Source organism: Kogia breviceps, chromosome 1 (assembly GCF_026419965.1).
Source record: "Kogia breviceps isolate mKogBre1 chromosome 1, mKogBre1 haplotype 1, whole genome shotgun sequence".
Taxonomy (NCBI): Eukaryota; Metazoa; Chordata; class Mammalia; order Artiodactyla; family Physeteridae; genus Kogia; species Kogia breviceps.
In genome coordinates this window covers 87,632,215-87,659,906 of record NC_081310.1, presented here as the reverse complement: position 1 = coordinate 87,659,906, position 27,692 = coordinate 87,632,215, and the positions used below count along the sequence as shown (strand labels likewise).

The 27,692-nt window shown below is 46.1% G+C and overlaps 1 protein-coding gene across 7 annotated transcripts; it reads left to right on the top strand.

Moving 5' to 3' along the window:
* Positions 1-232: 232 nt before the first annotated feature.
* LOC131751032 (SLAM family member 9-like) lies at positions 233-27,259 on the top strand. Of its 7 annotated transcripts, none has more exons than XR_010841458.1 (7): positions 233-583; positions 16,361-16,741; positions 18,573-18,869; positions 20,755-20,889; positions 21,092-21,183; positions 21,466-22,079; positions 23,378-24,600. XR_010841458.1 is itself a non-coding variant. In XM_067039116.1 (7 exons), the coding sequence occupies exons 1-6, from the start codon at positions 331-333 to the stop codon at positions 21,559-21,561; spliced, it is 1,254 nt and encodes a 417-aa protein (XP_066895217.1). In that variant the 5' UTR covers positions 251-330; the 3' UTR covers positions 21,562-21,570; positions 23,378-24,600. The 7 variants fall into 7 exon arrangements, 5 of the variants coding, with proteins under 5 accessions (XP_066895211.1, XP_066895223.1, XP_066895217.1 ...); XM_067039116.1 differs by having other exon boundaries at positions 251-583; positions 21,466-21,570; XR_010841459.1 differs by lacking the exon at positions 233-583 and adding an exon at positions 11,949-12,062 and having other exon boundaries at positions 23,378-26,177.
* Positions 27,260-27,692: the final 433 nt, after the last annotated feature.

Sequence of the window (27,692 nt, the reverse complement as noted above, 5' to 3'; positions counted from 1 at the left end):
CTTTGCCTCCTGTCTTTGTATCCCAGTGGTGCTGCACACAGTTGACACTTATTACATGTTTGTTGAATGTTGACCTGATGTTGGAAGACACCCTTTCAAGAAACCTGTAGGACAGTTTGATCTTCAGCCGCCAGGTGGCACTAACACCCAGGCGCTACGGGTGGGCCGGGAAGGAGGATGCTTTGAGGGAGGCTTAGGTGCTGGTTGCAGGTGGTGCTGGTGGGTCATGGAGTCTTTTCCTTTTCTCCTCCAGACTGTCTTGGTCTTCTTAGAGTTTTATTACAAAGCGCCATAGACTAGATGGCTTAAACACCAGAAATTTCTTTTCTTATGATTCCAGAGCCTGTGAAGTCCAAGATCAAGGTGCTGGTTGATGCCCTTCCTGGTGAGGGTCCTCTTCCTGGCTTGCTGTTTCCTTACACGGTGAAGAGGGAAAGCTTTGCTATCTCTTCCTCTTCTTATGAGGGCACTAATCTCTGCATTGTATCTCACAGCTTCTACCTGCATATTCGACTGTTTCTGGCAACACTGAACACATCCACTGCTGAAGGAATAGCACACTGCAGCCAGCATCTGTCCCTGGGTAAGTCAAAATGCTGACTATTAAAAGCAATTTAAAGAGCATCACTAACAAAAGCAGGGAATGACTGCACAGGAGTTGCAAGCTGCTGTGCCATGTCTGCACAGCTCCTTTATTCTGCAGAAACCTCAATTATTTGTCTCAGATTTTAAGAAAAGATTGCCTTAATGCTACAGGAGAGAAGCAAGGAAATAAACTGCTTTAAAGGAGAAACCAGCACAGAGTTAAAGCCAAATTTTTCTTTCTTTTTTATTTACTGAAGTTGAATTAAAATATTATGTTAGTTTCAGGTGTACAACACAGTGATTTGATATTTTTATAGATTATACTCCAAACAAAGTTATTGTAAGTATGGACTATATTCCCTGTGCTATACATTACATCCTTCTAACTTATTTATTTTGTGCCTCGTAGCTTGTGCCCCTTCCCCATTTTGTCCTTCTCCCTACCCCCTTCCCTCTTATAACCACTAGTCTGTTCTCTATGTCTGTGTGTCTGCTTCTCTTTAATTATATTTGTTCACTTGGGGTTTTTTTTTTAGAGTGAACAGATGATATTTCAGATAGCCACGCTTCTGGATGAGTCAATTTCCTTGAAAATCCAATCCATATATGTTCACATGCTGTGCTGGCAGGAAGACTGACTGAAATGGCCAAAACCCGAGCTAATATCCTTTTGGCCAGAATAATGGAATTATTATTTTCCTAGCTATCAATCTAAGCAAACAGAGCCATCTGTCAGGCAAAGCAAACACACACACCTTAATAACAGAAAGTGCAGTTGCCTTGACAGAATTTGGATTCTACTACTAACCAGGGCTGTAAGATGTGTTTTGACCTAGTATATAATGGATGCTTTTGAGGCATTCCCTAATTAGCATTTACTTGCTTAAACTAATTACTCATATTTCTTCTTCACTAGCTTATTAAACTTTGTTGAATATTCTGCACAAAACGGATGAATGTGGGCATTGCAGAACAACAAACAGTGGTGTCTCCAGTTCGATACAGTGTTGACACGGTGACACATCAGTTTCAAAATTGGATATTCTTGATACTAGGTCCCAAACAGATTAAGACAAGGCTGAAACTCTATTAAAGGCTATTACAAAATCAGAGATTTCAATGAGATACAAGAATTCTAATACTGAGTTGACAATAGCCCAGTTTCTATCATTTGATTTGCTAAAGTCCACATGAAATAGAACTACTCTGTATGTGACAGCCAATAGCTTCCATGTTCTTCAAGGAGAGAATTGGATTCTTCAAATCCAATGGACTTGGATTTGGATTCTCAACAGTGAGTAGTCATATTGGTCAGTGTTTCTCATCCTCTCTCAACCTTCCTCAAATGCCAAATATCTCTATTATTCACCAATACCTTTCTTGATTTAGCTATTAACCAGCAAACTCACTAACAGCCAAAAGGTTCCAGCTGCTCTGGTTTCCCCCGTAGAGTAGTACCAGCTCTCAGAAGCAACAAGTCTGGGGTAGGTCCTGCTTAAGAGGGGACAGACAAATCTTATCTCCATCTCTAGCTCCAAGGGACAAGGTAGGCTATCCAACTTGGCAAATCATCACACAAATACAAAGTCCCTCTCACTATGGGAATTCCCTGGCTGTCCAGTGGTTAGGACTCAGCGCCGTCACTGCTGTGGGCCCTGGTTCGATCCCTGGTTGGGCAACTAAGATCCCGCAAGCTGTGTGATGTGGCCAAAAAAAAAATCCCTCTCACTAAGGCTGTGTTTTCCTCATGCCAAACCACCAGATGAAAAGGGTCAGACTAAGCCAGTCACTTGCAAGAGGGGTAGGTAGATGGAGACTGTTGGAAATGTACAAGATTTTCCTTCTTCATTTAGTGCCAATGCAAAGCCATTCTAGGGACTGCAAAATGTGACTTCCCAAGTGTGCTTCAAATATGTCAATGGCTGATGCACTGGGTCTTTCCTTCATTGTGTACCTATAACTTTTACTAATGTGTTAGGTAAGGGGCTTTCCATTCGCAAATTCCACGGAGGGTCCTCCCGGTTCATGAGGGCCCTCATTTTCAGATAGCTAAATAATTCGAATGATGGAGGCCTTGTCATGCTGACTAGTGATGGCTTCAGGAAGAGACAAAAACTTGGCCAACTCACAGAGTTCAAAATGTTATTTTCCCTGGCGGGGGAGAGCTGCATCTTGGGATTTCTCCTTTCTCAACACTTGTAAATCAGAAAAATAAAATGTGGATCCATAGCCTTGTCTCCTCATGCACCACATGCTTTATTATAGGTGCTATTAAGTGTACACTATGGTTACATGACAATCCAGTAATCATCTTCACTAAAATTCACAACACCATTAATCATCAGTGACAGCACTCCAATTTAACATCTTGGGGATTTCCTCCCCTTCTTCATCATTTATTTGCCAATATTTCCTTGTTATAAATATCCCCCTAGTGATTTTCCTTGGCAGTAACACCTGTGCTGTCTACTGTGTCTACCTTGACTATAAATAAGAACAATTCTTTAAAAAGAAAGCCCTTGAAATAATTCCTACAGTTAGAAGGAAAGCCTTGCTATGGGGTGAGTTCCCGGTCGTATTCAGTAAGTATTGGCTGTGCTGGAAGTGACTCAAGGGGCTCCTAAGCCGACCTTGTTAGGGTCTTGACATCTCTTTTTTTATTATGCAAACTTTTGAGAATCTGATGATTTAGGAAACCCTTTCTAGAAAAATGCGTCCACCTAAAAAAAGCAATACAGAAAGAAACTATCTCAAAATGAGAAAGTTCTCTTAGACATAGAGATAAGAACTCAAAGCAGAATCTAGATCCATCCACCTCACTACAAATAACTCAATTTCGTTTCTTTTTATGGCTGAGTAATATTCCATTGTATATATGTGCCACATCTTCTTTATCCATTCATCTGTTGATGGACACTTAGGTCTGTCATACAGAGTGAAGTAAGTCAGAAAGAGAAAAACAAATACCGTATGCTAACACATATATATGGAATCTAAGAAAAAAAAAAGTTCATGAAGAACCTAGGGGTAAGATGAGAATAAAGACACAAACCTACTAGAGAATGGACATGAGGATATGGGGAGGGGGAAGGGTAAGCTGGGACAAAGTGAGAGAGTGGCATGGACATATATACACTACCCAATGTAAAATAGATAGCTAGTGGGAAGCAGCCACATAGCACAGGGAGATCAGCTCAGTGCTTTGTGACCACCTAGAGGGGTGGGATAGGGAGGGTCCGAGGGAGGGAGATGCAAGAGGGAGGGGATATGGGGATATATGCATATGTATAGCTGATTCACTTTGTTATAAAGCAGAAACTAACACACCATTGTAAAGCAATTATACTCCAATAAAGATGTTAAAAAAAAAAAAAAAAGAACTCAAAGCAGGAAGAAAAAATTACTAAAAGGCATTACCCAGGACAGATATCAAGGTCAACATCACCAGTGATGTCATGTTGACAGTAAGCACTCTTGAGATGTTATAATAAGAAGGGCATGTTACTTCAGATGTCTTCCTCCAAAAGCCTGTAACCTCAGAAACATCACACAAATCCCAATGGAGGGACAATGTACAAAGTACGTGACCAATACTCCTTAAAACTGTCAACATCAAAAATAAGGGAATTCTGAGAAACTGTCACAGCTAAGGGAGTTGAAGGACACATGACAACTAAAAATGTAATGTGCTGTCCTGGATGGGATCCTAGAACACAAAAAGGGCATAAGAGAAATACTAAGATATCTGAATAATGTGTGGACCTATCAATAACAGTTCCTTGATTGTAACAGATTACCATACTAATGTAAGATGTTAATGATAGGGGAAATGGTGTGTAGGGGATATGAGAACTTTATTATCTTCATTACTTTTCTGTAAATATAAAACCCTTCTAGAAAATGTCTATTAAAAATTAATAAAAGTTTGAAAACATAAAATTGAAAAAAGCTTCCACAAAATGAAAGAAAAAGAAACTGGATCTGGAGGTGGGTGGTGGGACACTGGGCAGCAGGGGTTTAATGCCCTTTGGTTCTTCCTGGGCAGAGATGGTCAGAGCTGGCAGGAACCAGCCTGTGGGGTGGACCCACTCAGTGTCCTCGGGTGTATTCAGCCTGGGGGAAGTTGAAAGCAAAACAAGGGAGACCTATGTGGAAATAAGTAACTTCCTTTGGGTCTCCTGACTCTTTCCTGGCTCCCCTGACTGACATGAGCTGTTTTCTCAAAAGTGTTTCCCAAATACTGGCCTGTGCTAAAGGCAGCTGGGGGAAAATCCATGGGGCTGGCTCTGTGAGGCAGAAGGTGGCCCTGAGGCAGGTGCACAGATGCCAGGAACCCACATGGCCCCAGTGGCCTTTCTAGGTCCCCATCCCCTCTCCAAGAAGAATCTGCCCCTGGAACTAGGTGCTGGGTAATCTGACCTCTGGTGGAGGGTGTGTGTGGGCATGTATGGGGAGGCGGGGGGCATTTTCTGGTCTCTTTTTGCATCCTTAGATCTCTGATGAAAAGTGAGTTCCTCTAGGGCCTGACCCTACCAGGAGTCCTTACTCCCAACCCTCCCCCCAGTTTACAGGCTGGGAGCTCTGGACAGTAGGGAGTGGTGAGAGGCCCTCTGGGAGATAGGGGACTTTGACCCCAGACTCCCAAGCTTCTCCTTACTCCAGGTGGTCTCAGCAGTGCTGAAAACCCCTGCAGAAGACTGCACAGGAGCTTCAAGGGTAGAGGTGGAGGCCTGTTCAGGATTCCCTGGGCTGATGGGCCCTGACAGATCACCAGAGGCCCTGCCCCTGTGACTTCCTGCTGCTGCAAACTAGATGCTCCTTGTTCACTTTTGATTTAATTTAATTTAAAAAATTTTTATTGAAGTGTAATTAACATACATCATTATATTAGTTTCAAGTTTATAACGTAATGATTCAATATTTACATATATTGTAAAATGATTAAGTCAATAAATCTAGTTAATATCTGTCACCATAAATAGTTACAGAATTTTTTCTTGCAGTGAGAACCTTTAGATCTAGTCTCGTCATCTTTCAAATATGCAATACAGTATTTTTAACTATAGTCTCCATGCTGTACATTACACCGCTAAAACTTATTTATTTTATAACTGGAAGTCTGTACCTTTTGATCTCCTTCCCCATTTCGCCCACCTCCCCCCACCCCCCACGTTTGGCAACCACCAACCTATCTTCTGCATCTATGAGCTTGTTTGGTTTTTTTTTTTAAGATTCCACACACAAGTGAGATCATACGGTACTGGTATTTCTCTGTCTGACTTACATCACTTAGCATGATGCCCTCAAAGTCTATCCATTTTGTAGCAAATGGCAAGATTTCATTCTTTTTATGGCCGAATAACATTCCACTGTGTATGTATATATATCACATTTTCTTCATCCATTCATCCATTGATGGATACTTAGGTTTTAGGTTGTTTCCATTTCTTGGTTACTGTACATCATGCTGAAATGAGCATGGGAGTGCATGTATATTTTTTCAAGCTAGTGTTTTCATTCTCTTCAAATAAATACCCCATAGTGGAATTGGTGAATCACATAGTGGTTCTCTTTTTAATTTTTGAGGAACCTCCGTAGTGCCTGCATCAATTTACTTTCCCAAAAACAATGTACAAGGGTTCCCTTTTCTCCACATCCTTGTCAGCATTTGTTATTTCTTGTCTTTTTGATAATAGGCATTCTAACAGGTGTGAGGTGATATCTCGTAGTGGTTTTGACTTGTATTTCTCTGAAGTTGGTTATATTGAGCATGGTTTCATGTACTTGTTGCCCATCTGTATGTTTGGGAAAATGTCTAGTCAGATCTTCTGCCCATTTTTAAATTGGATTGCTTGTGTTTTTCCTGTTGAGTTGTATGAGTTCTTTACATAGTTTAGATCTTAACCCTTTTTCAGATATAGGATGTGAAAATATTTTCTCTCATTCAGTAAATTGCCTTTTCCTTATGTTGATGATTTCCTTTACTGCACAGAAGCTTTTTAGTTTGACGTAGGCTCACTTGTTGCTTTTTGCATTTCTTGCTTTTGCTTTTGGAGTCACACTTAAAAAATCATTGTGAAAACCTAGGCGTTTTATGGTTTCAGAATTCACATTCAATTCTTTAATCTATTTTGAGTTAATTTTTGTGTATGGTATAAGATAGTGGTCCAGTTTCATTCTTTTTTTTAACTTTTTATTTTATATTGGAGTATAGTTGATTAACAGTATTGTTTTAGTTTCATGTGTACAGCAAAGTGATTCAGTTATACACATACGTGTATCTAGTCTTTTTCAAATTATTTTCCCATTCAGGTTGCTGCATAATATTGAGCAGAGTTCCCTGTGCTACACAGTAGGTCCTTGTTGGTTATCCATTTCAAATATAGCAGTGTGTACATGATAGTGCCTAACTATCCCTCCCCTGAACCGTTCCCTGCGGGTAACCATAAGTTCGTTCTGTAAGTCTGTGTATCTGTTTCTGTTTTGTAAATTTTGGTTCATTTGTATGATTTTTTTTAGATTCTGCATATAAGCAATATCATATGATATTTGTCCTTCTCTGTCTGACTTACTTCACTCAGTATGACAATCTCTAGGTCTACCCATGTGGCTGCAAATGGCGCTATTTCATTCTTTTTAATGGCTAAGCAACACCCCAATGTTCATTGCAGCACTGTTTACAATAGCCAAGACATGGAAGCAACCTACATGTCCATCAACAGATGAATGCATAAAGAAGATGTGGTATATATATATACAATGGAATATTACTCAGCCATTTTCCTTCTTTTGCATGTGGTTATCCAGTTTTCCCAACACCATTTAATGAAGAGACTGTTCTTTCCCCACTGGCTCCTTTGTCATAAATTAATTGACCATATATGTGTTGGTTTATTTCTGTGTTTTTTATTTTGTTCCATTGACCTATGGAACATAGGTCATCTTTATTGGAGTATAATTGCTTTACAATGTTGTGTGAGTTTCTGCTGTATAACAAAGTGAATCAGCTATATGTATACATATATCCCCATAGCCCCCCTCTCGTATCTCCCTCCCACCCTCCCTATCCCACCCCTCTAGGTGGTCACAAAGCACCAAGCTGATCTCCCTGTGCTATGCAGCTGCTTCCCACTAGCTAGCTATTTTACATTTGTTAGTGTATATATGTCAATGCTACTCTCTCACTTTGTCCCAGCTTACCCTTCCCCCACCCTGTGTCTTCAGGTCCATTCTCTACACCTGCATCTTTATTCCTGTCCTGCCCCTAAGTTCATCAGAACCTTTTATTTTTTTAGATTCCATATATATGTGTTACCGTATGGCATTTGTTTTTCTCTTTCTGACTTACTTCACTCTGTATGACAGACTCTAGGTCCATCCACCTCACTACAAATAACTCAATTTCATTTCTTTTTATGGCTGATTAATATTCTATTGTATATATGTGCCACATCTTTATCCATTCATCTGTCAGTGGACACCTAGGTTGCTTCCATATCCTGGCTGTTGTAAACAGTGCTGCAATGAACATTGTGGTACGTCACTCTTTTTGAATTATGGCTTTCTCAGGGTATATGCCAGTAGTAGAATTATTCTACTACTATGCCAGTAGTAGAATTTAGTTTTCAGACTTGAATTTCTGAGGATAACGCTGTAGACTTTGAGATTGTCCTTCTGAGGGGTAGATGTTCTTGGGGTGAATTAGCACCCCTGAAACAGGTCTGGGAAGATATAGCCATGGAGGAGCTCACCTTCGTTTTCCCACAGAACACGGCATCTTGGGCCCTTGGGGACCAAGTGTCTATCAGAAGGGGAGGTGCTGAGTGAGGTTACGCTGCCTCTGAAGCCACCTCAGGGCTCAATGACTGCAACAGATGGTGACCTGGACAGGAAATGAGAGCCCTGGCTCTGCCGAGACACTGGCGTGCTCAGTAAATATTTGCTGAGTGGAAACAAGTCATGGCTGCCATGTGCAGCTTAGCTAAAAGCAGTCTGTCTTGCTCAAGAGCATATGTGACACCCCAGCGTCCTCACAGGAGGGCTGGCACCAGGGTGAGTCAACAGGACACCCACTCTCAGGTGCCGACCTTGAACTTGCACCAGCCTGAGAGTAGGGTATCCTTGCCTCCCTGGTCACAGGGCCTGGGGCCTGCATCAGAAGAGAGGGACAAGAGCCAGTAAACTAGTCACATCACAAATGACCAACAACTTGCTGAAGTGCTGTGGGAGCCCAGCACAGAGAGCACCTAAGTCACCTGGGGCAGATGGGGCAGGCTCCCAGGGGGGCATCTGAGCTGCATCTGGAAGGGTCTTCGGGCATTGGGCGGGAGGGAAGGGTCTTACTCCAGGAAGTGGGAGCTGGTATGCAGGCTGGAGGCTGATGGAGGTTCTTTCTTAGGTCCCTAAGGATTGGGGAGTGACCCCTAAAATGGGGAGGTTTTCCCAGTTATCTGTTGCTGCTGGGGCTCTCCCTCCCCTCTGTGCTCCCAATGGGAGAGTCTCAAATGTCTGTGGGCACCTTGTCAGGGACTGTGAGTGGGGATCTCCAGAGCCCACTCACCTCCCTATGGGGTGGAGTAATGTGGTCTGAATGCCTGGGGTGAGTAGAAGGATATGCTGTGTGCTGTGGTCTGTCTTCCCCCACTGGACAGAAGAGATATGCTGACAACCAGTCCAACCAAGAATCACTAGGGAAATCCAGTGATAAAGGAGCCCAGCAGAAAGAAGCCAAAAGATGTGGCTGGGGTGAGAGTCACGGACAAACAGGAGCCCTCCCAGGAGCTGGGAACAAGCTCAGTGTGAGAGCGGTCTCTCCACTGGGGTGGGGGGTTGCTTCTCCAGGTTTAAAAGGTAATGTCATTGGTGTGACAGATGGGATGGATGTTAAGACTAAGATGAAAAGACCCAGTGAAAGCTGGACCTTGAGACTCCCTAGGAGGACACTTCACTGCCCTGGGAAGGAGTGCATGTCCACCAGCCTGCAGCTCACAGACAGTGAGTGTCCCTGGGCCCTGTAGAGAGACCATCTGAGCCTTCTCAGTCCAGCAGCCTTTGCAGGTCTGGCTGGGCTGGAGGCACAGACCGTTTGTGATGTACTGAGTGCAGGAGGAGGAGCTGTGATTGGACAAAGGCCACCTTGATCTCAGAGGCTGCTGAGATGCAGCCACAGGCCTTAGTTTTCCTGCCTGGAATGGTGCTAGGGAGGAGAGAGGCTGTCCTGGGACAGGCCTGGCCTCTCCCTTTCATGTGGCTTCTCAAAGTCTGAAACCATCTTGTGTGGGAGATTCACTGCACTGAGAGGGACTTGGATCTGGAAAGACCATTGGTATGAAAGGACAGAGACCTGGTCCCAGGCCAGGCTCTACTACATATTGGGTTTATTCATTAACCTCTTTGGATCCTCAGTTTCTACATCTGTAAAATGGGAAGATAATTGTAATAATATCTATCTGTCTCTCATAGATGAAAATGCTTTGTCAATTTGAAAGAGGTAGACAGGTTGGGGGTGTTGATGATGACTTAGGTTTCCAGCTGCACAAGGTGGCTGAGATGCTGACTTAATAGATTTCCAGGGCTTCCCTGGTGGCGCAGTGGTTGAGAGTCCGCCTGCCGATGCAGGGGACACGGGTTCGTGCCCTGGTCCGGGAGGATCCCGCGTGCCGCGGAGCAACTAAGCCCGTGAGCCATGGCCGCTGGGCCTGTGCGTCCGGAGCCTGTGCTCCGCAACGGGAGAGGCCACAGCAGTGAGAGGCCCGCATACCGCAAAAAAAAAAAAAAAAAAAATAGATTTCCAAAAAGTCCCTGGTGTTCTGCCAGCATGGAATGTTTATTGTCTGGCTCTATTCCTGGGTCCCTGGCCTGTAGCTGCATTGCTGTTTCCTTCCCTCCCCAAATCCTGAGCAGATGGTTTACAGACCCAAACACAAGAGGACTAACACAAGAAGACTTATAGGACATGGGAGAGTGAAAATATGAAGCTTGCTCCCCATCACTCTGAGAGTGACCAGTGGTGAGCTGCCTGGATTTTGACCCCAGACAAGAAGTTTCTGACCACAGGACTCATTACCTTTTGCAGTAATTTCGCCATTACTAGAGGAGGTTGGAGGGAATAAGCCAGCATTGGATATTCTCTTGTCTGGGATTCAGCAGAGCAATTTAAGGAGCACGGAATGGACTCAGGTGACTTGCTTGAGGCCACACAGTGGGATGGGACAGTGGCTGTGATGTTGGGGTTTTTTTTCTAGAGTTTGTTGTCAAGAGTCCAGACCCTATGCTTGATTCACTGTATGACCTTTTGCAGATTACACTGCCTCGCTTGGTCTCAGTTTTCACATCCCTAAAATGGGTTTAATACACAGTGCCATGACTACCTTCAGTGCATGGTCATGGGGCCAGTCCTGCATGGGGCTCCTCAGCCTTGGGGCAGCTGAGGGGGAAGTCTCAGTGGGGATGAGAAGGAGGCACTGCCCAGGAGTTAGGTAGACGGTGCTGCTCCCCTAGGGTGTGGGCCCAAGAGTTCTCCGATGTTGTGGGGTATTCAGTCTGGTGAGAAGAGGCGAGAGCCTGAGTTTCAGTAGGTGGGAGTGAGTCTGAGGCAGCTGAGGCTGTGGCCAGGAGGAGTGTGTAGATATCTATCCCTGCCCCTCTGTGATAACAGGAGCAGGACTGGCCAAGGTTTAAAGGGAAGTGGTAGGAATGCAGCAGATAAGAGCCTATCAGATACCGTGGGGTCTGGCTTTGCCCTGTGTGTAGGGAGAATAAGTAACACTAGGAGCAGCTGGAAAGCCATAAGGGTGCAAGCAATAAATGCCAATATTTGCATTTGTGATGTGGGGAGTTGACACTTCCCCCAAAGAGCTTTGTTCTTTTGCTCATAGCTTCTTACTTAGGCAACTGACATTTGAAGTTTTTGGAAAACCAAACTCATTAAACAGTGTAAAGACAGAGGAGACAGCACTCAAGGCAGCAGAGGCCCAGCCTACCCTGGCTGAAATAGCATGACTTCTGTGCCCAACCATAGGCTGACACTGATGAGCAAGCTGTCGGGTCTGAGCCTTACCCCAGGGAAACAGGTAAGGGAATTATAGTGAGTGCTAGTGTGGGGAGTGTGAGATCAACAAGCTGGTGTGACCACAAGGACAGGGCAACTCCAATAGTGAAGTTGTTTATACATTTATTCTGCAATTGTTTATTGAGGTCCTACTGTAAGTGCTGGGGATAGTAACAGGAAACATCTGAGTGGCTTACTACAGGCTGGTGGGCTGTCAACCCAGAGCTAACATGCTAGCCCCGCCCTAGGGGTGGGGAAGAGCCTAAGTGTCCCTCTGAGTGAGGCTTCTCTTCTCTCCTGCCCCTCCTCCTAGACCTTCCTTCCACAGCTGCACAGGCGGGCAGGCAGCCTGTGATGGGGCCCTGCTCAGAAGACCCCCATCTCTGCTGGGCCTCCCGGCTCCTGGGATTCACCAGCCTACTCCTCAGTGAGTGGCCCGGGCTCTTGGGAGGGAGGGCCTTTGGGGGGAGCAGGGAGGCAATGTCCCCGTTCCATGTCTAAAGTCTTTGGTGAACAAAAAAGACAAAACAGCTCTGTAATTATTTAGCAAATACAGTGCATTTGGTTTAGAGCCCTGGGGTGAACAGGAGAACAAAATGGCCTTTTGCTTGTGGCGAGCCTGGGACCCCTGTGCTCAGGCAGCGTTGGCTGCATTAAGGGAAACATTTCCAGGGAGGTGAGGCTGCTTCTGTGCAATAACAGAGAGGCTGGGAGAGCATGGAACTGCCTGGGAAGAGGGAGGGAGACAAAGAAACCCGCTCCTTGGTGTGGAAGGGCTGGGGAATGAAGCTCCCCTGGCCTGGACTCAGAGGGGAACTGGCAGCCTGTGCAGTTGTCCTATGGGGGAGGGGGCCAAGCAGAATCCTGTGTCTGAGATGGAGGAAGCAACTCTAGTCTGGGTTTCTTGAGCAAGATGTAAGATGTTGAGTACAGTGAAATTCTGCTTTGGTGAAAGGAACAGCAACCTCTATGGAGAAACTACAGAAGGAACAGTAGACTGGTAATGTGGGCTCCAGAAGGGAGTGAACTTGGGGAGAAGAGAAATGGAAGGAGAAACAATAGGGAGTTAAGTGAAAATGAACTGAAGAGTGGACAACACCATAATCACATACGGGACTTCCTGGGAGATTATATGATTATGTATAAGGAAATTAAATAAAAACTAATGAGAAAATAGATAGCTAGTGGGAAGCAGCCGCATAGCACAGGGAGATCAGCTCGGTACTTTGTGACCACCTAGAGCCGTGGGATAGGGAGGGTGGGAGGGAGGGAGACAGAAGAGGGAAGAGATAAGGGGATATATGTATATGTATAACTGATTTACTTTGTTATAAAGCAGAAACTAACACACCATTGTAAAGCAATTATACTCCAATAAAGATGTTAAAAAAAAGAAAAAAATACTAATGAGAAAATACTAATACCTAGTAAATTATGAATTCTGGAGAAAGTTGGAAAGCTTTTATTGTTTTAATTTTTTGTTTTAGTAAACCCAGCCACTAAATAAACTTGCAAGAGTTATATGAAATTTAATGAGTTAGAGACCTTTTATAAACAGATGTCTTGAAATAAGAATGAGCTTTGAAAAACATGACCTCTTTTTTAACAAGTTAAATTTATGTCTACAGTAAAATGTAGGCCTTCTCTTCAATTTTACATAACTGGAAAATATGTTCTGTTATTTAGAGTTTTCTCCATAGGCTCTGGGGTTGGAAGATTACATAAGAGAGAGAGAAAGAGAGAGGAGGGAAATGGACAAAATTTTAAGTTGATTTGTAAGTGTTAAATTTTATATTATTTACATAAACTTTTACTCTGTCTTGTTTGTAACCACACCCCCCGGTTTTATTTCCTTCTTCAGGATTAGATCTTTTGTAGATCACAGCTCTTGCTGTCTTCCTTCTCTTTCTATGTCTTCTGCCATCTTCCTCGCAGCTGGGCTCACCATTCCCTTCTGGGTGGGTCCTCCCTGCAGCCTGAAGGCTGAGCCTCTTCTCTCCCTGGTTCCTGTTTTTCCGGCACATGGGGAGTCTGTATGGGCTGCTGTTTAACCCTCAGATGGCCAGAAGTCCCTGCCCTGCTAAACCCCTCTAAGTACTTCCTTCCCCTTTCCCAGGAGAGGAAAGTTGGAGGATGAGCCTCCAGGAACTGCTCAGATCCTCTTGATAAGACAGCAGTGCTGGCAGGGGAGCTCCTGGGGAGGACAGGGACAGGGTGAGTGAGGTGATGGGTGGGGAGACAGGAACCCTGGCTCCAGGCATGGCTCTGCCCTGTGTTACCCAGGACAAGTTCACCCCCTGGGGCACCTCCTTCTCTGTGACAGGAGGGGCCTGGGAAGATTCCCCCTAAGACCTGACCTGGCAGAGATGCCTGGTTAAGTGACTTAGTGATTAAATAAATACAAAGAAATATCTGAAATACTTGTGCATATGAATGCTGGCACGAGCTATTCTCTGCTTCCAGTGAGAGCCAGGAATGGGAATAAGTACAGCAGGAGGGAGGCAGGCCTGAAATAATGAGAATTTATTGAACTGGAGAGAGGATTGGGACCTTGGAAGCCAGAGGCCAACTCAGGCAGATGGATCCTGACCTGGTGGAAGAAGCAGATTGATCATCTTTTCAGGATAAGACACTTTCCCTGGTCCTGTTCTGTCCTACCTTGGTCCGCAGGAAGGAAAGAGGGTATTGGGTCCCTGCGGTCTGTGTCTGAAGCAGGAGGGTGGACTCAGGAGGAGGTGGCGCTGAGGTGAATGTGCCCACTGGTCACAGTTCTGCAGGAAAATGACCAAGGAAGGCCTAATGCAGCCTCTTAAGGCCTGGCTAGGGAAGTGCTGTCTTGGTGGCAGGGACAGCAGAGCTCACTAAATGATCACGCTTCCCCTCATATTCTAGTCCTTGGCAGCTAGCCAGAGCCTTGTGGCAAGTGCTGGCCACAAAGCAAGAGCAGGGATCATGCTCCTGGACAGATGCAGTGAAACCCCCTGTGTGATTCTCCTGTCTCCCCTCCCTGCTGCGGGGCTGGGAACCTGTGGGGATGCTGTGGGTTCCATGGGTGCAGCTACAAGTAGGTGGAACCTCCACCATGTGTGACAGGAAACCCTCCTCACTGTCTCATGGAACCTGTGGTGGGGGATATAAACTCCCCTTGTTCTAAGACCCTGAGGTATTGTAACTGTTTGTTAGGCAGCACAGCCTAACCTGTCCTGCCTACTACACTGCCTACAAGGAGCAGGAAAGAGAGCAGCCTTCATATCTGTGTTAGATATCTACTGCTGTGTAACCTGTCACCCCAAAACTTAGTGCCTTAAACACCACCAGGCATAGTCTCACAGTTTCTGTGTGTCAAAACAGAGGAGCTAGGGCTTCCCTGGTGGCGCAGTGGTTGAGAGTCCGCCTGCTGATGCCAGGGACACGGGTTCGTGCCCCAGTCCGGGAAGATCCCACATGCCGCGGAGCGGCTGGGCCCGTGAGCCATGGCCGCTGAACCTGAGCGTCCGGAGCCTGTGCTCCGCAACGGGAGAGGCCACAACAGTGAGAGGCCCGCGTACCGCAAAAAAAAAAAAAAAAAAAAAAAAAAAAAAACAGAGGAGCTGTTCAGCTGGGTCCTCTGGCTCAGGGTCTCCCAGACTGAAATCAAGATTTTGGCTGGGGCTGCAGCAGCTCAGGGTCAGCTGGGCAGGATCTGCTTCCAAGCCTACTCATGTGATTGCTGATGGGAGGCAGTTCCTGTGTCTGCTGGACTGAGGGTCCCTGTTCCTCCCTGGATGTTGGTGAGAGGCTCCCTTGGTTCCTTGTCACGTGGGCCTCTCCATAGGACAGCTGACAACACGGCAGCTGTGTTTCTCAGAGCGAGCAAGAGAGGGAATGAAGGAGCGAGAGAGAGCAAGAGGGAAGTCACAGTCTCCTATAACCTAGTACCACTGAGTGACATTCATCAAGTCTGCTGTGGTCCATTCCTTAGAAGCCAGTCACTAGGTGCAGCCCACACTCTAGGGGAGGGCACTACACAAGGATGTGAACGTGAGGAGACACGTAAGAAGCTCCTCCTACAGTTATGCATTTGGTATTGACAGAAACTCTGCTAGGTGCTTTTTTTTTTAAAATAAATTTATTTATTTTATTTTTGGCTGTGTTGGGTCTTTGTTGCTGCGCGTGAGTTTCCTCTAGTTGTGGTGAGCGGGGACTACTCTTCATTGTGGTGTGCGGGCTTCTCATTGCGGTGGCTTCTCTTCTTGCAGAGCATGGGCTCTAGGTGCACGGGCTTCAGTAGTTGTGGTGCGCAGGCTCAGTAGTTGTGGCTCGTGGGCTCCAGAGCACAGGCTCAGTAGTTGCAACGCACGGGCTTAGTTGCTCCACGGCATGTGGGATCTTTCTGGACCAGGGCTCGAACCTATGTCCCCTGCATTGGCAGGCAGATTCTTAACAACTGCACCACCAGGGAAGCCCCTACCAGGTGCTTTTGATCCATGATCTCATTCCGTTTATACTGTCATTATGAAGCAGGTGAGGAAACTGCAGGTTAGCAAGTTTAAGTAACCTGTTCAAGGTTACAATTCACTAGAGCCAGGACTTAATTCTAGAATAGCTTCAGATGCATTTTGCTAGGCTTCCTCCTAAGAATCAAGGGAGTATATTGGATGAATTTCATTTAAATGATGGGTTTTGTGGTTTTCTCCTTTATTGTTACTGAAAAAAAAAAAACATTTCCTGTTTCCAATGCCCTAGGCGTCTGCTGCACTGGGGTCAAGAGTTCTGGGACACATGGTTCTGGAGTTCAGGATTCTGGAGCCCATGTTCCTCTGCACAGGGTCCGAGGAGATTCTGTATTGTTTCATGTGATCAGAAAGCAAGAAGCTAACCTGGAGGAGGTCACATGGGGCTTTGGCCCTGACTCAAACTACAGAGTCCTGTTGCGAGTCTGTGCTGGGACAGATGCTCTGACTTGGGTCAGCCTCCAGGACAAGTACCAACAGAGGGTCCATGTGCCCAACATCTTGTCCCTGAAGATTGAGAACCTGACCTCTGAGGACAGTGGACTGTACCGGGCTCGAGCCAGCTTCACTGGAGGAATAGAACTTAACCAAGTTTTCCCCCTCACTGTCTATGGTAAGTGACAGCACCTGACCCCATCCCATGGCTTACCGCCTTCTTTTGTGCTACGAGTTTCACATAGGTCCCATTTTTCAAGATTCCTTCCAGACACCAGCCTTCAGATTCTATTTTCTCCTCTGAAATGAGGGTAAGTGGGTTTACTGCAAATGGTGAGCAGAGCTGAGATTCACAGCAGGGATAAACCACTTCGGCATTTTGGGAGAGGAGAATGGAAATTTGGGGAAATCATATTGCCAAAACAATTATTGTACTTTATAGGTCTAGATTTACTTAATTTGTGTATTAGTTATCTACTGCTGCTATAATTGCTGCAAATTGCTATAATTTAGATGCTTAATAAAACACAAATGTATGATCTTACTGTGCTGTAGGTCAGAAGTCAGATATGGGTCTCACTGGGCCCATGTCGAGGTGCTGGCAGGGCTGTGTTCCTTTCTAGAGTTTCCAGAAGGAGATTCATTTATTTGTCTTTTCCACCTTCTAGTGGTTGCTTACATTACTTGGCTCATGACCACCTTCCTCCACCTTCAAAGCAGGCAATAGTGGGACCAATTCTTCTCACATTCTTATCCCTCTGACCTCCTCCTCTTCTTCATTCGTCCACGTTCAAGGACCCTTGTGATTACATTGGTGCCATCCAGGTAGTCAGAACAATCTCCTTTTTTTTTTTTTTGCGTTACGCGGGCCTCTCACTGTTGTGGCCTCTCCCGTTGCGGAGCACAGGCTCCAGACGCGCAGGCTCAGCGGCCATGGCTCACGGGCCCAGCCGCTCTGCGGCATGTGGGATCCTCCCGGACCGGGGCACGAACCTGTGTCCCCTGCATCAGCAGGCGGATTCTTAACCACTGCACTACCAGGGAAGTCCCGATCTCCTTATTTTCAAGTCAACTGATTAGCAACCTTAATTCTACCTGTTACCTTAATTCCACTTTGCCATGTAACCTAACATATTCACAGGTTCTGAGGATCAACATGGACGTATTTGGGGTCCATTATTCACCTACCACAATTCATAAACCCATGTAGTTAGGGCCTCGTCTCCTTTTACTCTGCACCAGCCAAAGGCCAGACTCACTCACAGACTCCACAAATCCAGCTCTAGAAGCCTCAATAGATGTAGGAGAAAGGTTATACTGCAACACTTCCAAAGAACCTCACTTAGCCAACACTTTCTTTCCCTGAAGTCCCTGTCTGCATAGGAAAATACCTGCTGTGAGAGAGTGGCTGTTACAGCTTTAGGTCCCCATGTGATTTCTAAGACCAAGTTATCAATATGTCACTTCTCAAGTTCAGCGGCATATTCTAACCAGACTCAGACTCATCATTCCTAGTTGCTACCACCGCATCTCCCACAAATGTCTCCACTATTGGGAGCACGGGGCCTTTCTCTGGGCTCCCAGTGCTGTGGCCAGATGTCCTCCTTCTAGGGGCTATGCAAACCCAGGCATTATCTGAGCAGGAGAGGGCAAGTCCTGATCTGGGACTAGCCTTTCTGTCCCAGACTTCTTCCCCTTCCAGAGAAAATCCCATTTTCTTAGAAATAATGGGCCTTGGGTAGGTGGGATCCCGGTTTAATTTTCTTGTTGGAGATTTTTAAGGTTTGCTCAATCTAGTGAAATAACATAGGGCTTAAGTCAGTGGCTCCCTTCTTTATTGTCACTTGCTATGTATTAAGTATTGGGCAAATTGTGTTTTACTTGTAAAATGCATTCACCATCATTAAAGGGAGGATGCCAGGGTTTCAATGAGATAATGGATGAGAATGTGCAGACTGTATTGTTCTCCCCTCATGTGAGGCTCCATTCTTTTGTCCCTCTTACCCTAGAGCCGGTGCCCCTTCCCCAGATCCTGTTCAAGTTACCGTCCATCACACCAGGTTGGTGCAATGTCACCCTGGAGTGCAGAGCCTCAGGGGCCACAGAGGACCTGAAGGTGACCTGGCAGAGCAAGGGCCTCCCCAGGGAGCTGGAGCAGAGCATGACACCGGGACCAGCCCCCAACTCCTGGACCCTGCCTGTGAACCTGCCCCTGAGGCAGCGCAGTGTCAGCTTCACCTGTGTGGTCAGCAACCAGGTGGACCAGAAAACTGCCACCTTAGACCTTGGGGAAGTCTGTGGCCATGGTGAGTACAACCTGACAGAGGGGAGGGGCACTCTCAGAGCTCAGGTGCCCTGGGATGAGGGTTCTGGACTTTTCTCCCCACTATGTTATGAGCACCACCTTCCATCGGGTCACCCCATACAGGAGTCTGGGAGGTACAGCAAACTCATCTCTGCTTTTAATTGTCACATCCATGCCCACCTCTCCACCCTCTCTTTTTTTCCCCCTAAGAAACAAGGGATTTGTTTTTGATGCAAATCTGGTCCACCCAGCTCCAGATGAGCAGCTCTCAGTCCCAGCTGGCCCTGGAGGGAAAGCAGGGGTGGGGTGGGGGAGGTGAGGAGGACTAGGGCTGCAGCCCGCAGAGGTGTTCCCTAGAGATGTATTTCCCTAAGGGCCCACACCCCCCCTGACCCATGCTCCCTGCTGCCTGCGCCTGCCTGCCTGCCTGCCCGCCTGCTTGCTGCCTGCTGGGCATCTCCCTCCTTTCCAGCTGCTGTAGTGGAGTGTCAGAGCTGGTCCAGGGCAATAGCTTTCCAGTACTTCCCCCACCTCATCCATTATCCATAGTGCGTCCACTGTCATCTTTTGAAAAGAAATTGGATTTTGAAATTGGTCTGTGTCATCTGTAGGAGTATGACCCACTGGATCCCTGTAGGATTCAGGGCTCAGATGCTCCTCTGCCCATGTTTCTTACCTCATACACTTCGCACGGAACTGTTTGCTTGGAGCTCCTGAATGTGTTCTGCTATTATAAGCTTCTGAGCCTCTGGAAATGCTGTTTCCTCTACCATCAGCCCTCCCAAGTCAAGAGTCCCTCACTTCCTTGCTTATTCCTGTTCAAGGATTTCCCTCAGGTCATGGGCACGTGACCAGCACAGTAACACAGGATCCTGCGCTTGGTTATAGTTCTGATATTAATAAAGTCTGAACAAAGGTGTCTCAATCTCATGTGGCACAGGGCCCTGCAGGTGCTATAACTGTCCTGCCCTCAAGCATCATCCCCTTTAAGGAGCAGTCCATAGCCACCCCACACTAAATAGCAATGCTGTTTATGGGTTTGTCTCCTCCGTAGCCTGGAACACCTTGAGGGCAGAGGCCATGTCTTGTTCTCCTTTGAATTCATGTACCAAGCAAAGCTCCTGGCACTGTTTGCCCACAGTTCAGGATTTCACTGAATGAATGAATGAGCTGGTATCCTGAGTGTCCTCTTGCCCCTCTAACCCATCCCCCATGAGCTGCTGGGAGGAACTGATGTGTCAGCATCACTTAAAATCCCACGTTGCCCTCCCCTCAGCCCCATCCTGGAGTCAGCCCAGATAAAGTTCAATGCTCAGCATGACCCACAAAACCCTCTGGAAAGAGACTCTTCCTCCCTCTGGTCCTCCACACCTGGCTCCTCCTTGCCCTGTCCCTCCTGTCCCTCTCCTGCCTGCTGCAGTGGGATGATGGCAGCTCCCAGGGCTGGCGATTTGACACAGTCATTTCTCAAATGTGGTGCTCCTCCTTCCTGGAATTCTGTGCCCACGCTGAATATCTAGTTAACTCCTATTCTGCCCTCAAGACTCAGTTTACACATCACCTCCTCTGGGAGGCCCTCCCTGAAGACATGTGTACAAGGTGTAAACCTCTATTGCACTGCAGTCCCTCTGGCTGACAGACTTCAGTATTTTCTCAGTCTTCCCCCCTGGGAGACCCCATCTTGTTCATCGCAGTACCCCTGGCACCAAGCAGGAGCTCAGGACCTGGTTGAATGGATGAACCTGACATGCTCCTCCCTCTTCAGCTTCTGAACCTGGACCCTTCAGACCTCTCCACCTGCTCTCTCTCTATCTCCCCTTGGCAATGGGTATTTTAGGTTCTGTCTTTCCTTAACATTCTTCATTCTCTCTGTGTGAGGGAAACAGATTCACAAGGACAGGTCAGTGCTGACTCCCTGCCAGGCATCCTAGGGGCTGTCGTGGTTGTGCTGTTGATCCTTGGAGGAGGACTGTACCTTTGGAAGACACGTGAGAAGAAGAAGAAAATGGAGACTGGAAGAGGCAGGTTGCACTTCTCCCTCCTGCCCTGATACCTACCCTCCCCCATTGGACCCTTGGCTCCTTTCCTTCTGCATTTTGCTGCTCAAGGAATCTCTCTGCAGAGGGAATGGTGGGTGTGGCCTTGGCGTTGGGGTTCATAACAGTGGGGGAGCGTACAGGTTTTCAAGGCCCAGGTTCAAGCTCCGCTCTGTGTATGACTCAGGTACAGAATTGCAGGAGGACCACAGGGACAATGATAGTGGCATCCAGTATGCAGAGCTGAGCCAGCAGGAGTCTCGAAAGGGCACACACAAGGTGAGAGCTGGGAGCTGTGCCCAGCCTGGGCTCTCCTGGGTCCGTCCTCACTTGGGTCTGGGCCTGTCAACCCAGTCATCTGCCTTTCCTGGCCCCGCTGTCTCTTTAACTCTTTCCAGGTGGTCAGTGGTATTTACTGAGAACATTTATCACTGGGGCCAGTGCAGTGCTGGGCGTTTTGGGGGAATTCACGTGCAACTCATGTCAGCAGCATTGGTTCCATGTGGGTCCCTCTGGGGCCTCTCTCAGCTGTTCTAGGAACTCTCTGTCTTGCATTCCTAGGGTATTGGTGAACAACATTTAGAAGAAAAGGAGCCTGTTAATACTGTCTACAGTGAGGTCCATAAGCCAGAAAGTGAAGCCCTGAAGATAATTTAATTGGAGGAGGTAGGAGAACTGGAACTCCTAGGACACCTCCACTCGGAGCTTGATCCCTGCAGACACCTGCGTCTCTCAGCTCTGGTCCAGCTCCAGCTGCCCTGGTCTGCGTTACTCTGACCCTCCTGCTCTCAACTCCCTGGGCACACATGGCCTTGTCATATCTCTGTCACCTCTCCAAGCTGCCTTCCCACTCAGGATCCTCACCCTGCAGGATGAGTGCTCATTTTCCATCATTGACTCAGCTTCTGACCACTCTCCTCCTCGAGCTCCCCAAAGAGAACCTTCTTGCACATGATAATCCCCACAGCCTCTGCTGTGTGGCTGGCTGGTGTGTGTCTTTCTGAGAACACAGCCCAGGCATGGGGACTGTGTAGAAGATACTGAACGCCGCAGAGGAGGGGGTTAGGACCTTGATGCTGGAAGCTGAGTTGGGGGTCCGTGGAGGCAGCATGGGTAGGTGGGATCCCACAAAGGGCTGGCCTGAGGCTTCCTTTGCACGCTGTATAGGGCAAAAGGTTTGTATCAAGCGGTGCGTTTGTGTGTGTGTCTCTGTGTCTGTGTGTATGTTGGGGGAGTATCCAGTGTATATTATACATTGGGCCACAGCCCTTTTCCCTGACCACTAGTACTAACCTCAGCTTCAGCTCGTAGACCTCAAATCCACCTCTTGTGGAGTGGGAAAAAGAATTTGTGCTGTTTCTGGACCTTCCAAGACTTCTGTTTCTCAGAGAGGGACCCAAGTCGGGACTTGCGTTCTTAGGAAAGCAGCCTCAGCCCTTCCTTGTCTGGGGCAGGGGTACTTGGTCATTAGAATGGAAGTGCAGTATACTGCTCCTACCTCCCCTTGATGAGGCTGCTATGAGGGGTGAGGGGTGAGGCTTGTAGGAAGGTCTGAGCCAACCCTCTCCTGCCTCTTCTACTGCCCCTCAGCGCCCCACAGCCCTGCTGGCCTCAGATCCTTGGTCAGCCTCCTCTTTGCTGACTCACAACCCTCTGCCTGAAATGATGGCTCCCTTTCCTTATCCCTTCCTCCCATCCCTGCCTGTTGGAATCCTACCATTCCAACCCAAAACCCCCTTCCAAGTCACGTGTTCTACATGTTCCCATAGGTTTGAAAATAGTCTCTCCCACATCTGTCCTTTTCAGACAACTTGGACGTAATCAAGGCCCCTGCCATAGGTTTGCTTTGGGTTGGTCATGAGTCTTCCCTGCTAGCCTCACCTGGGGCTCCCTCAGGAGGGCGCTGGGGCTTTGGGAGGCCAGTTCCAAGGAGACAAGCACCTCTCTCTGTGAAGGGTCTGAGCTACTCTTACTCCCAACTCCCACGGAGACTCAGCAGACAAGACCCAGAGCACAGAGGCTGCTGAAGGTCTTTCTGGTAGTGACTCCACAAGGAAGCAAAGAGGACATGATGAACTCCAATGACACTGCCTGGTTTCCCCAACCCACATCCAGCTTCACGTTGCCTGAGGACCTAATGGAGCCTGCACTGTATTGTGTGGAAGCTTCTCCTCTCCCTGGCGGTCCTCACCTCCTCAAAGCCTCTGCCTTCTGCCTTGAGTCCCAGCTCTTGAATCGGAGATGGACTCACTCTGATACTATGATCTGTGGTCCTTTGTCTGCTGGCCTAGATTCCTGGGTCTCTTGGTTCCCCTCCCAGCTCAGAAACCTCAGCTGCTTCACTTCTGACCTCAGAAAGCCAAGTTCTGGGCTAAAGGCTTGAGTGTTATGCTAGGATCCTGCTAGATGATGCATGAATAAGAGAGGAGCAGAGTTTCCATAATAAGGCTCTTTCTAACCTCTTTCTGCTCAGGCTGAACAGAAGGCTGAGAAGGAAAAAGATGACATCTCTCACTGGCATCCCAGGTGACCGGTCATGGCTGGGTATCAGTGCCCATCAGTCCAGAAGCAGTGTAAGATGTGACCACCCATTGACCCCTCCCCCCCCACCTAAAGCAGAAGAGAAAAAAAAGAAAGAGGAAGGGAACTTGACTTTCCAAGCCTATCATGAACCAGGTTTTGTCCCAGGCATTTTATAAATGTCATTTCTTCTTATTCTTACAAGAACTCTCTAGGGTAGGTATTACTATCCCCATTTTGCAGGACAAGTAACCAATGTCCCCAAATAGTTGGTGACAGAGCAAAGCCTTAAATCCAACACTGGACAATTCCAGCATTCATATCTTATCCTTTGTCACATGGTCACTGAAGACCTTATAATCCTGAAGTATTCAGAGAAGATTATCCTCCATTTGTTCCTCTTCCAAGGATCCTGGTCTTCTGACTCAGGCGCCCCAACTTGGAATGAGTTCATCCTGATGTTGGATGGAGCAGTTGGTGGTTGAAAGAGGAATTGTCCCTTAAGTGGACAGTGGGGTAGGAGATGTGGGTGGTAGACATGGAATGAGAGACCCTGACCTCTGGCTCAGATGAGACATTCAAAGCAGAGATGCTTCTTCCTCTTGGGTCTTGTGGGAGTTACTTCCTCTCGTTCAATGTGTATTGTGGATTTCAACATCCCTATTCTCAAGCCAACTTCCTTTTCCATTATTATTCATAACTTCATTCAACAATTATGTGAGGCAGAAATCCTCAATGTACAAATGGAAACTTAAAATCCAGAGATGTTAAGTACCCTACAGAAGTTCTCCCAAGTGTAAGTGATGTAGGTATATCAGGGGATAATAATTTCACACACTGTGACTCCTCTCTGTCATCCCAGACATCCAACCAGTTACCATCTTCTATTGGGTTATCCTTCATAAAGTTTCTTGTACTCCATTCTCCTCTTATTCTTTCATTCCCATCTTACACCTGCAGCTGCACCATTTTTACATTTCCACCAGCAATGTATGAGAATTTCTCCACATCATCTCCAACTCTTGTTATTTTTTTATTGTAGCCATCCTAGTGCTGGTGAAGTGGTATCTCACTGTGGTTATGAATTGCATGTCTCAAATGATCCATGTTGAACATGTTTTCATGAGCATATTGACCATGTGTATACTTTATTTGAAGAAATTTCTTTCTCTCTTGAATTGTCTCTTGTCATCCATTGCCCCTACCTCTCCGTTGAGTCTACTTTTGTCCAGTCACCAGAGAACTTCATGTTGTTAAATCCAGTAGTCAATTCTCAATCCTCATTTCCAATAACTTCTCAGCTGCAGTGGACCTATATTTTCTGGAAACACTGTTTTCACTTTGCATTCACTATTCACATTATTTTCCTCCTAATGGGTGGTTGCTCCTTAGTTTCCTTTATCAGTATCTTTCCAATATCTCCAACTTCTAAATTTTGGAATAACCTAGGGTTCATACCCAGACCACCCAGACTATGTCTCCTCACTGTCTACACTCATTTCTTTTTGATGTTATGGCCATGCAGTAATCCCATGACTACATGACCTTATGTGGCAAAAGGGACTTAAAGATATGATCCCTCCCCTGAACTCCACATTGTAAATATCCAACTTGTTTACTTGACACCTCCACTTGCGTGTATAACAAGCATCTCCATCTTGACATGTCTAAATTCAAACTCCGCAAACATGCTTCCTAAACAATTTCTGATCCCTCCAAATGTCACCTCAATCTTTCCATTTTTTCTGGCCACAAAACCTTGGTGTCAACCTTGACTTCATTCTTTTTCTCACACCCCACCCTCTATCTCTATTAGAAAATACTGATATATTTTCATTCTATATATATTCAAATATTTATTTTCATATACCTATATGAAAAAATTATATTTATAATAAAACACCTCTCACCACCTCCCTAGTCCAGTAGGGTCATCATTTCTCACCTGGATTACTGCAGTAGCCTCCAAGTCTCCTACTTTTGTCTTTAATCCTTTAATGTCTATTTTCATAATATCACCCAGATTTATCTTTTCAGAACCTAAGTTGCATCACATTACTCGTTAGCTCAGAACTACCCCATGGGCCCACTTTATCTGGAAGGCCCTGTATCAGCTGACCTCATCTCCCATGCTCCCCTCCTTCCTAATCCACTCTAGGACACTGGGCTCCTTGCCATTCCTTCAATACTACGTGCATGCTCCTTCCACAAGGCCTTTGCTCTCTAGAATTCTCTCCCTCTAGGTATTCACATGTCTCGTCTACTCACCTCCTTCAGGTCTCTGTACAGACGTTAACTCTTCAGTAAGACCTACCCTGACCTCCCTATATAAAACTGCAAACCCTTCCTGGTGTCTCCTCCCTCCTCCATGGTGTATTTTTTTCCATAGAACTTTCACAAGGCTGTGTGACAGGGTACATATATTCTGGGCTGTAGTTTAAAGACAAGTGGGTATTGAGGCCTCAAAGTATAAATTTCAGTCCTATTATGCAAATACCATTATTATTCCCAGGAAACTGCAACACTGATAAATAAATGAACTTACTCAAGGTCACATAACTAATAGGTGGCAGAGCCGGAATTGAAATCTTGGAGTTGGATTCTAAAGCTCTTGACCACTGTATACCAGTTAAATAAAGTATACTCTCTCCACATGAGGGAATACTATTTATGTAATAAGGAGAATAAGTTACAAATTACATCTTTATATGTTTGAATGGAAAGTTGCCCATGAAATATTAAATGAGTTATGGAACATGCATAGTGTTATCCTATATTATAAAATATATAAATATGTTTATGTGGGCATAAAATAGTCTAAAAGCTAGTAGGTTAAGAAGTTAACAGTGGTTATCTTCTGCAGTCTGTCTCTTTTTCTGTATCATCAGTTTCTTTATAACACTAATTTAAAAAATTACCCATTAAAAATTTTTAGCAGGACAGTGACATGATCAGAGCTGTGCTTCAGATAGATAAAGCTGCATATACACCTACAGGAAGTTTATCATCTAAACCAGTTAACGTATTTATGCTTATTTTCACTTTCTTTTGTTTTGATTGATGCCTTCAGGATCTTTTTTGAAATAACCCCAAATATGTCTAGATCTGTCTATATAGTACAGGCAAAGTCATCTGACTGATCCAAATGGACACTCCCCGTGAACTGCTTACAATCTGGGCTGTTCATTAGATCAACTGGAGAGCTTTCAGGAACAGATACTTGGACTTTATCCTGAAACTGGGCACCATCTATATTTTTTAAAAACTCAGTAGGTGATTCTGATTCATGATCAGTCTTGAGAACTGAAACCTTGGGCCCACATGAACTCTTCATAGAATTCAAATGGGAATGTACATGGCAAAGAAAGCCTGTGAGTTTGTCTTCCAAGATGTTTCTCAGTGTGTGCTAGTATGTAGGCCAGTAAATGTTGGTTGAGTGAAGGAATGAGTGAATGACAAAGCCCTACAGTTTGGCACTACAGTTGACTCTTGAACAATGTAGGGGGCTCCCACCCCCTGAGCAGTCAAAAATTCACATATAACTTTACAATCAGCCCCCTGTATTCATAGTTCCGCATCCATGGGTTCAAGCATCCATGGATCATGCAGTACTGTTGTACACGTTTATTGAAGAAAATCAGCATATATGTGGACTTGCGCAGTTCAAACTCATCTGGTTCAAGGGTCAACTGTACTTTGATGTGTTCACCATGTGTTCAGAGTCTGACATGTAGATTCTTAGCCAAAACCCAGAATCTCCATTTCATCCATTGCCCTTTTGCCTTGGGGATGCAAAATCTTGATAATAAATGTTAAAAGACACTGGTAAACAAAACCGGAATGCTTATTTATTAATTTATAGTGAGAAGTATACTTGCTAACTGGGCTAGATATCCCTGATAGCTTGACCAGGGCATCCTCTTCCTAAAGATAGGCCACACTGGAAGCCGAGTTACCACTGGACTACATGGGGAGCCCTGAGTCAGGGCAGGTAAGCAGATGCTGCCAGCGTGGATCCCAGTGGCCTTCTCATCTGAGTTCTCCATCTCCATGGTAGGACTTACCTGCCCAGGGCATGGGATTCTCCTGCCAGCCTGATGGAGCACTTCATTTGCCTCTGTCACTCATCTCTCTTTATGCCCCATTTCTTATTAACCATCCTTCTGATTGACATTCTTTCTTTGGTCATGTGCATATGAGAGATTAAGACTTGCCTTGATCTCAACTGGAATTACTATATCTCTCCTGTGATCCAGATATATAGTGTT